This window comes from Ascaphus truei, chromosome 8 (assembly GCF_040206685.1).
Source record: "Ascaphus truei isolate aAscTru1 chromosome 8, aAscTru1.hap1, whole genome shotgun sequence".
Lineage (NCBI taxonomy): Eukaryota > Metazoa > Chordata > Amphibia > Anura > Ascaphidae > Ascaphus > Ascaphus truei.
The window spans coordinates 54348863-54360166 of NC_134490.1; the positions used below are offsets into that span (position 1 = coordinate 54348863).

At 46.9% G+C, this 11304-nt stretch overlaps 1 protein-coding gene across 2 annotated transcripts in view; it reads right to left on the minus strand.

Moving 5' to 3' along the window:
• SFXN4 (sideroflexin 4) overlaps window positions 1-9944 on the minus strand; it is a 22719-nt gene extending 12775 nt beyond the window's left edge. For both annotated transcript variants that reach the window (XM_075612034.1, XM_075612035.1), the window contains exons 1-6: window positions 9868-9944; window positions 5960-6025; window positions 2249-2323; window positions 1356-1382; window positions 940-994; window positions 248-273 (exon numbers count right to left, since the gene is read on the minus strand). In XM_075612034.1, coding sequence (XP_075468149.1) covers window positions 248-273; window positions 940-994; window positions 1356-1382; window positions 2249-2323; window positions 5960-6025; window positions 9868-9903 — 285 coding nt within the window. In that variant the 5' untranslated portion in view covers window positions 9904-9944. The remainder of the gene's footprint in view (window positions 1-247; window positions 274-939; window positions 995-1355; window positions 1383-2248; window positions 2324-5959; window positions 6026-9867) is intronic.
• Between the last annotated feature and the right edge of the window lie 1360 nt (window positions 9945-11304).

The window sequence follows — 11304 nt, forward strand, 5'->3', positions numbered from 1 at the left end:
TTTGCATTTATTGCATTTTCTGCGTGTTTTATGGACTTTAATATTGGACTTTAGATCTTTTTAACTAGTATATATACATTTACTTCAATATAGTATTTTTGTGCCACATTGTGTTATATACGTATATTTTATTAACTTATCATCCATTATTGATTAAGAGCGCTGGTTTCTTTCTTTTCTATATACTGTATACATACACATGTATATATTCCGCACCATATGAGGCTCACAATAGTACTCAACTCACCAGTGGAGTAGCCAAAGGCATGAAAGCTGAAAACAGAGAAATATTTGTTGTCAAAATCATTGCAGAAATGAACAGTGGCAGAAATACCAAACCCTACATATGAAGAGGCAAGGCCAGTATGAAATAAATGTTGTATAATGTTGCAGATGGCTGGAGTTATAGGTTTGGTAGCCGTTATATTGATGGTTCTGATGTCCTTTTGCTAAAAACAGAAACGAAGTGATGAACCAGAAAGGTACAGGCACCAATGTAAAATAACAGTAAGTTCCAAGGAAACAAAAACTATTCTCCCAATGGGGCTTAAAGGGACTTGTAACGGTGTAATATTTGCAGATATACTGTATGCATCTTGGCCATCGCTGCAGATAGGACTTATCCTGAGAATTTCCCAAGCAGGCAAAAGGATTGGCCTTGTGTTTAAGCACTGCCTTTGAAAGGCTAACCCGGTTCAAATGTGACTTTCAGCTCCTTGTGACCTGCGCTAACTGTACCTCATGCTCAGAAACCCTCTCTTCCTCTTATTTTGCGGCCGATGTGAACATCTCTGCATGATTCACATTGGAAACTCCTCTGGTTAAACTCTTCAATTCACTTAAACTCTTTCCACCTCCCAACTGTTTTGCACCAGTACAGGCACCTTTCATTTGCTCTTGAGCTCGTTCAGACAAAGAGGAGGTTTAGCTGATGCTCACCGGGAGGTCTAAATAATGTGGGGATGATGTTCCCGGTATCTGGGTGCAGAGATACCTTCAACAAAGAGAAATGGAAAGGAATGTGTTAACCTGGTTGGATTAAATGACACATTCTGTCTTGCATATAGTATTAAATGATATGAATCTCATTCATAGCACAATCCGCATTTTACAAATCCACTGTGTCCCAAATGTAGCACCTTTGTTAAACAGCAAAGTATTCACGTGTGAGCAGTGGATTTCTATAAATACTCTGTTATTAGCAGCTGCTCTAAAAGCCAATAAACTTTGTACATGTTACAAACAAACTATGCATTACCTACATATGTGATTGAACATTGACTACAACTATAAGGTACATTATGATGCTAAAGGGTGAGGTCTGTTACAGTGTATACAGCAAGTTCTTTACTCACCTCACATAATTTCCCAGCGTCTTCCACCTGAACAAGAAATAAATAAATAAATATATATATATGTATGCCTGACAAGAAGAGTAACAAGAACTGACATATTGATGCTTAACAGGGGTGGCCAACTCCAGGCCTCAAGGCCACCAACAGGTCAGGTTTTCAGGATGTCCCTGCTTCAGCACAGGTGGCTCAATCAGTGGCTCAATCAACGTTGATGACTGAGCCACTGATCGAGCCATCTATGCTGAAGCAGGGACAACCTGAAAACCTGACCTGATGGTGGCCCTTGAGGACTGGAGTTGGCCATCCCTGTGCCAAGTCTTGGGGATATGTTCACTAACCTACAGTAGTCATTGCCGCTCAGCGGAGGTCACTCACTTCAACAGCTGTTGATAGCGATTTATACTTTATTATATGTGCGCTGTGGGATGTTATCCCCACTAATGCTAATGGAGTATAGGTCTGCATGTGACATCCAAACTGCCAGTGTTAAGTGAAAAGGCAGCATGACAACCATGCTAGCCAGTGTGATAGTGCAGCCCCATTCCTGGGCCTCCTTGTATAGTTCTATTTGATACTGTATGCCCAGGAACATATTACATGCACAAGTATTTATATCTCATATGGAGATAAAAACAAATAAAGCACGATAATGTGGATGATGGAGTACACATCCTAATTTTCACATGCCCTTTATTACTGCATTATGTGCCATCATACCCAAGTAGCCATGGGTATAGTCCCCAGGTAATGGGTGCTTCCTTATTATAAAATATATCTTTATTAATACATCAGTTATAGTCTTCGGGTTTTATAACAGTACTTGTAATAGCAAACGTACAGCCTAACTCACAGTGTCAGGCATGGATTTGGATTTACCTTTATGGTTACGTTACCTTTCTGTTTTGAATGGCATCTTTAGTGATGTGTCCCACACTTTGCAACAAGGCCTTGGAGTTTTTGATTTCTTCCTAAATCAAAAGTATAAGCATTGAGTAAGAAACATGTAATCCAATCTCTGAAACCTGAGTATTCCTATTATAACTGCAGAGGGGGCCTCTAATCTCTCTTTGCTGTGACCATTATTAAGTGGAACGCCATAAAACAATTATTTGCTGTTAATGCACAGGGTTTTCTCCTTCTAACAACCTCTTTAATAAATGCCCCGGATGTAACCAGCATTTTGTTTCTGTTACCGATTCTGCCTTTGTACAAGAAACATTGAAAGGATAAATGTACATGTGCAGGCCAAAGCTTTGTCCCATGACTGCAGGGCGCCCTATAGATCAGCAGTGTCATGTACTTTTAAAATATAAAACTCTGTAAAGGGCTTCTACGGCCTTACACTTCTGAAGCTCCACCTCTGTTATGGTACAGAGCTACAAGTCACCCATTTACATAAAAAACCCACCTAAGCAAACTTGACACCCTCTACAATTCAATATGCCGTTTTGTCCTCCAATGCAACTACAACACACATCCCTGCGAAATGCTCATCTTTCCTGTCTTGCCTTCAAATACTTTCTGGTCAAGCTACCCGCCTATCTGAACAAGCTCCTCAACCCCTACCTCATGCAGCACTTATCATCCGAGATCCGACTCCAAAAGACTGTTCATGGTCCCAAGGTTCAACAAAGTATCCGGCCGCTCCGCCTCCTCTTAGGCCGAGTCCATAGCAGGGGACACCGCGCTGACGCTCCGCTCTGAACCCCTGCATCCTCCATGAGGATGTCTTTAGAGGGGGCTCACGCGAGCGTCTGCAGGCGTGCTGAGGCGCTGGATTTTTCAGCCGACAGCAAACTGTTTTTCAGAGCGCTGTCGGCTGAAAACATCCAATCAGCGCGAAGCAGCGTCAACGTCACGGGGCCGTGACGTTGACGTCGGTGCGTCACGGGCGATTGGCCCAGCGACGTCACTGCCCCGCCTCCCTCAGCCTCCCCCCGCCTCCCGATCGCGCTCACTGGCTCTCCTGCATGGGCATGAAATCTCACAGATTTCAGCAGGCGAGCCTCAGCGTTAGCACGGTCCAGCACTGACAACCCCTCTATGGACGTGGCCTTACCGTGCACCTCACACCTGGAACAGTCTACCGGAGACTCGCACAGCCGCCACCAGTCTAAATTCTTTCAAAACTAAAGCTGTCTAACATTTTAATCTGGTCTGTAATTGTTACATATGCCTATCTTATACTATATTAGTGAAAGCACTGTATGTTTGCCTGCCTGCCTGCATGCATGCATGCCTGCCTGCTGGATGTCCGGTGTCCCTAGGGACAATGCCATTGCACCTTTGGCCTGTCACTCCGCCTCAGGCCATGCCCGCCCCCGCACCATGCCCGCCCCCGCACACCTGTCATTGGTCGGCCATGCCCGCCCCCCCGCACCATGCCCGCCCCCGCACACCTGTCATTGGTCTGCGGCCAGCACCCCGCACCATGCCCGCCCCCGCACACCTCTCATTGGTCTAAGGCCAACAACACTGACACACTGTCACACCCCTCACTGAGCTACACCACTGACACACTCTACCACCCCTCACTGAGCTTTGGGAATCGCTGCACCTAACCCTAACTGCTCTAGACATTTGCACAACTGACAGATTTGAAACTTTTTTGGGACAACCCTGACCACCTGCTACCTCACCACCTTCTAACAATCAGGTACAGAGTCTTCTCTCTATAAATACTCTTCTCTCTATAAATACACCCACATCCACACACCGCCTCTTCAAAACACCACCCTCGCACACCCCCACCCCACACTCTGCTCCAGGGCTACCGACTCAGCATTAACCACCATTAAACACCCCTCCCCCCCCCCCCCCCCGCTCATCACCTCCACCGCATGGTGCTCATCCGGAGGCATACTGACTTGCCATTAACACCCCCCCCCCCCTCACCTCCACCACGGACACCATTATTAACCCCCCCCCCCCGCTCCTCACCTCCACCACGGACACCATTAACCCCCCCCAAACACCACCCCCCCCCCGGTCCTCACCCCGCTCCTCACCTCCACAACGCCCACCGCATGGTGTTCATCCACACCCATACCCCCCGCTCCTCACCTCCAGCGCATGGTCCTCATCCGGAGCATGAAAGACGCCATTAACCTCCCCCCCCCCCCCCGCTCCTCACCTCCACCGCATCCTGCTCATCCGGAGTAAAAAACACGCCATTAACAACACCCCCCGCTCCTCTCCTCCACCGCATGGTGCTCATCCGGATCAAAAAATAAACCCATTACCACCACTCGCCCCCCCGCTCCTCTCCTCCACCGCATGGTGCTCATCCGGAGCCACAAAGACGCCATTAACCTCCCCCCCCCCCCCGCTCCTCACCTCCACCGCATCCTGCTCATCCGGAGTAAAAAATAAACCCATTACCACCACTCGCCCCCCCGCTCCTCTCCTCCACCGCATGGTGCTCATCCGGAGCCACAAAGACGCCATTAACCCCTCCCCCCCCGCTCCTCACCTCCACCGCATCCTGCTCATCCGGAGTAAAAAATAAACCCATTACCACCACTCGCCCCCCCGCTCCTCTCCTCCACCGCATGGTGCTCATCCGGAGCCACAAAGACGCCATTAACCCCCCCCCCCCCCCCCCCCCCCGCTCCTCACCTCCACCGCATCCTGCTCATCCGGAGTAAAAAATAAACCCATTACCACCACTCGCCCCCCCGCTCCTCTCCTCCACCGCATGGTGCTCATCCGGAGCCACAAAGACGCCATTAACCCCCCCCCCCCCCCCCCCCGCTCCTCACCTCCACCGCATCCTGCTCATCCGGAGTAAAAAATAAACCCATTACCACCACTCGCCCCCCCGCTCCTCTCCTCCACCGCATGGTGCTCATCCGGAGCCACAAAGACGCCATTAACCCCCCCCCCCCCCCCGCTCCTCACCTCCACCGCATCCTGCTCATCCGGAGTAAAAAACACGCCATTAACAACACCCCCCGCTCCTCTCCTCCACCGCATGGTGCTCATCCGGATCAAAAAAAAAACCCATTAACACCCCCCCCCCCCTGCTCCCCTTTCTCCCCCCCCCCGCTTCCCCTTTCTCCACCCCCGCTCCCCTTTCTCCCCCCCGCTCCCCTTTCTCCCCCCCCCCGCTCCCCTTTCTCCCCCCCCCCCGCTCCCCTTTCTCCCCCCCCCCCGCTCCCCTTTCTCCCCCCCCCCGCTCCCCTTTCTCCCCCCCCCCGCTCCCCTTTCTCCCCCCCCCCCCGAAACCTTTACAACAAATACTCACCTATTGTTCCACGAGTTATAAATAATACTACCTATTACGCATTTACATCCCGGGCAACGCCGGGTCTCTCAGCTAGTAACATATATTATCTTTAACTGTTCATGCAAAGTCTTGTACTGTATATAATGTATAACCCTGCTTACTTAATGTAACCATGTATTTGTCATCATAACTCTCAATGTATTACTGTCTGGTAAAACATTTTATAAATAAATTAAATAAATAAATAGAAAGTGGCTAACTCGGTGTCACTGCTGAGTAAAACGGAGATCATGGATGTGCATATTCGCCCGCTTGTTTGTATTTCTGACCCTTTAATATTGCTGTGTTAGATATACGTCGTTACTGGAGAACTTACATCTGACGCAAGTAACGTGGTGGGATCCAAAACATCAAGCCAGTGAAGAAACCTGCGGACAAAAGACTGAAAAAGAATGACATTAACATGTTAATAACTTGCTATATGGGACTTAAAGCACAGACCAAGCAATGTGGTTTTATTTTTAATAAATCAGTTCTGTACTATGAGAAAATACTTGTAGCATTTTTTATTTTTTAAAACAACTCTAAATGACATTTTTAATGTATTATTATGCAACAAGCAGTTTTTGTTTCTATAGAAACCATTTACAAAGTCACACCCCCTTCCTCTTCTGAAACAGGCTCCGGCACACCCCTTTTTGAGCCCTGCCCTCTCTCTAGCAGTGCACCAATTGTATCCAGTGACTGCCTGGTTGTCAGGATTCGTCGTTCCGGTGTTCAGGGACCATCTCCTCATCTAACTGGTCCTTCGGTCAGAGACACTCAAATAGCGAAGCCCTCCGGTCCTGTGACGCGCGCGGACCCTGCGCAGTCTGTTCCGCTATCTGCGGTCTCTAATCCCGTCCCTCATCTGGCTGTACATCGCGGGCGCTCGTCTAGTCTCCCCGCTGACGCGCGCGGTAGGCTCCGTCCCCTCCCTGTTGATAAACAAGACCAGCATGGCAGTGACGCGCGCTCCAGGCTCCGCTCCCGCTGACGTGTCACGGAACCGGCGTGGGAGTATCACACACTCCAAGTCCCGCCCTCTGAACCCTGTGACACACGCGGGCTGCAACCTCCTACCTGATCGGCTGCATCATTGGACAAACCTGCGTGCATCCGCAGCCTATGACGATTCACTTCCTGGTTCCACCCCTGCTTGCTATTGGAGCCTCCTCTTTTATATACCCTGCACTTTCAGCTTACCTTTGCTGAGCATAGTCAGTGTGACGCCGTGCCTTGCTGCAGTCAGTTCATGATACCTTGTCTTGTCCTGATTAACCCTTTGTTGCCTGAACCCTGCTAGTTTCTTGGACTCCGCTTCTCTCTACTCCTGACCTGGCTAACGCACGACCATTCTCCACTCTCCGCTCCTGACCTTGGCAAAGTACTCCGACGATCCGCTCTTCTACAATCCTGACCTGGCAAGTATATACGACTACTCTGCACTCTATAACCCTGATCCGGCTTGCACGACCTATCTACATCCTAGGCGCGTCCGCGTGGCTGTGGGTTGGCGTTTCTCAATTCCCTACCTCAGCACTGCGGTCGCGCTTCGTTTGTGGTGAGCTACGCGTTACACTGGTCACATGATCTTCCCCACAGAACTTTGTATCTTTGGTCCTTTTCTGCTGCACTGACAGCCATTAAGTGAACCCCCGAGCCGAATCTTTGCCGATCGATCACAGGAGAACGGATCAATCCTCAACTTAGCTAATTACTTATTATTGGGTGGATTGTATTAATGCACATATTAAAGGGGGGAGGGGAATAAACAAATAAAACAGCAGCTTGGACGGCTGGTTTAAAGCGCTCCACAATTACAGTATGGCGCACGGTACACAGTGCTGTATATGGAATTGTGCAGACATAGCTCATGACCCAGCAAGATTACAGTCTATGTCTGGTGCCAGAGGCAGATTAAATGATTTACCCGAGGAGCCGACACTGGGATTTTTACCCCTACTGAGTGTCTGTGTTTTCAGTCAGTGTCTTTACTCACTGAGCTGTCCTTTCAGCCCAACATGGTGAAGATATTGCAGGAAGGAGCTGTCCCTTGGGAAGAAGAGTTTTTCTGTTGTGTGTTTTTCGGGTTACTGTGGTGCAGTATGAGGTATTTACATAAATGGACTTGATGCAGTCACAATGACTGCTGGTGGCTTTATTCAGACTACAAAGATTGCAAAACCAGGAACACTGCACAGGGTGATATGTGATTTGTCGTCTCAATGCTCCTAGATTGGTCCGAAACGTAGATAATTGTTAAGTAATAAATTGCTTTTTAGTATTGAGACCACTAGAGTGCCTTCATCTCTTTGGGATATATGGATTATGTGAGGATATCGCTGGTTGTCCAACCGTGGCAAAGTAAACTACAGAATCGTGAGTGCTTCTATAACGGGACATTATAAAGATGGCAAAACCAGGAGCACTGCACAGCGTGACGTGATGAGAATGATCTGAACCCACTTTTTAGATCATAGCAGGGTCCTTCAAAGGTTGGGTTTCCAATAGCTAAATCCATAGTGGATTGGAGTTATCGTTCCTATATCTGATAATAACCCAAGAAGAGGGACTGGAAAAGTGAGAAGGAAAGTGTTTTTTCCAAGGAAATATGTGAGAAGGCTACAGGGGAGAGGAAGAAGCTTGCACATGTATGTTGCCAATTCTAAAGAGATAAAGGATATACTGTAACAAGGTTTTACCAAAGACAATGTTTTTTTTATATACAAGTACATAGTGACCTTAGTTAGCAAAGCTATGAATAGTTTCCCCAAAGTTATTAAATACAAGTGCAAAGACACTGTTCAAAGGATCAAGCTTCTATTACATGTAATTTTCCTATAGATTTCCCCCCTAGCAATTAACATCCTTTATAACCAATGCTTAAAGTTTAAACTATCGGAATTCAGCCAACTGGTGTGGCCGAAATACAGAATGAGGAAGAACTACCCGTACGAGTAATGAGTTACCCCATATTCGGTATATAATGAGCCTCAAATGTCACTCTTCTGACGTCTCACTCACACCCATCATCAACAAATTGTTGACTCTGTTTTTGAGCAGCTGTAACAGTTGGACTCAAACACTTTAAACATGCATTCCTATATACTGTATGTCAAACATAGTTCTAATAGCAGTGATGTGTTTAATATAGGATTTCTGAAGCAGCAATACAACCATTCTTCGTTTTTCTTTACAGAATTGGAACCAGCGAGGTCTTTGGAGCTGAACCTCTGTGTCATCCAATCGAAGGCTGCAATATCATTCCTCAATGAAATCACAGCTTCCTATTGGCCTGTGGTATTGAGGCTAAACCGGCAACCATTTTGATTTCCCGAAATAGACGCAAAAAAACAGAAAAGTACCGATTCTGACTACAATAAACGAGTGGTGGGGTGGCTGCTTTAAAGCCTTTTCAAACATATCTTACAATAATAATGATTACAAGTCTTAAAATGTGCTTTTCAATCACAACCGGGGCTTTCATTAGAGGGATGATTCAGCTGTAAGGTAATGTAGCTTTGTGGTAAGAAGGCTTCCGTTACAATGGGAGAAGCGGTGCCAGCTCCTTGTGACCTTGGGCACGTCCCTTTATCTCCCTGTGCACCAACATGAGATTTTAAGCTCTATGGGGTAATAGTAAAAACAAATGATAACTTTATATAGGTAGGGGGCTCATTGTGCCTGAAAAATGATATGTCTAGCACGGTGCCACGGTCAGTGCCATATAAGGAAACATGTTGACGTATTCTTCTGCCCTACCTAGTGTAGTACCAATAACTTTAGGGGCCATGATAATGATTAGATATAATACACTCTAAACTGCAGGTCACAGTGTTTGCAAACATTCACACAATACAATTGTAACAAATTTCAGAAACACTTATAATTGCTTAATTTTTAAAGGGCATCGATCAAATAGCTATAATAATAACCGCGCTATGAAATATATGAATCATTAGCTGAATGTGCACCCGCTATTATGGGACTGCAGCTGGAATGTATCACTGAGAACTCGGTGTCACATTGTTGTGTCAACGGTGCTCTGCACTCTGATTGGTGGAAGCTTCCGCTCCCCCACCAATGAGAGATCTGCTACATCTCCGCTGACCCCCTCGCACTGCTGTGCTGCGTTCAATGTTTTCCCCATAACAGGAAGCGTCAACGAGCTTCTACCACTCACCCCCCCGCCTGTTGTGTATCCCTCCCTTACCCCCTCGGTAACCGGTGAGCGGTACATACCGTCGGCTCCCCGGGTTGCAGACCGTTCAAGGACATGGTCCCGGGGGAAATGTGCGTTGTTGTAAGGAGCCCCCGCAGAAACACAAAACCAAGTAAAAACGTTCCGGATCAAATATAGATATAGCAGACCGTCTCACTCTGGGGACATGCAAACAGTGACATTTTAGTTTATCTGTCAATGTGGGATACAGGAGCTCCCACTCAAATGAGGTCCTTCTATGAAGGAATCACAACACGGCAATGTGCAAATATAATTTTATTAATTAAAAAATTGCTTTCTGGATTTTACATTTTTATACTAATATATACATAAAATAGAAATAATGATCATTGATCAAATCAGTCATTGATCTATAAGATGTAACTAGCTGAAGGTTCCGAGCGGCATCCAATGAGAGACAGGCAGTAGAGGTTCCTCAGCTCTCAAACACAGGCAGAAATAGGTATAATGGGTACACCAGGTTTAAAAAGGTTCAGAAAAAGAAAGTAATGGTACTCCGGTGGTCTAGCACCCGTGAAGGTGTTTGTGAAACACCCAGGAATGCCGGTGATCAACCCCTTACTCGGCTGGCAGACACTGTGAAGTGGTTGGAACGTATTTAGTCTGACGTCACCACGTATCACGTCGGCAGTTTATTAAGATTAAGGGAGATCGGTGGTCTTCAATCCAAAAAAGTTTAATGAACAAGGATCGACGTTTCGCTCCACATTGAGGGCGAACCAGCTACGTGACATCACTGACCCGCCCCCCGACAGCGAGCAAACTAAGGCCTGGGAAAGCACCGCTTTCCCTCAGCCTCAGCGCGCCTCCGCACGGCTGGAGTCACCATGGACTCAGCCTATGGCGTGCAATATAGTGCGCGTCAATTAGAATTTGCTGTGTCCAGGCCTGACGTTCGATACATCAGCCACGCGCGGCAGTGAGCGTTGAGCCTGCAAATCGGTGGAAAGACCTGAAAAGTATATTTTCACGTTGCTGCCGTTGCATGTCACGCTCTATTAGCCAATCACAGGCTGCAATTACTTTGTATTTTGCGTCCTTTCTGAATTGCTCCAAATAACAATAAATTTACTGTTACATCTTTCGTGTCTGAATTTAAGAGATGGAGATGTAAAACATTTGGATAATCTGTAAAACAGATTAAGAAAAACGAGCTGAATTGCGCATAGGTTCGCTCTTATTTTTCCATTAAAATGACAACTATTTGAATAATTTAAAGTTTTAAAAACGACTATACACTGCAAATGTTTTTTTTTGTTAATTAAGCACTACACAACCAGAGTAGCCCCTCCTCCCAGATATCCAGTAGTTAAAGTAAACCATGGCGAGTACGTGCCATTGTGCCGTCGCTCACAGCACAGACCTGTACACACAAAGTGTGATTCACATGCACGAGCATTAGCACACACGAGCGCGCCATCTGTAAAACAAGCCTT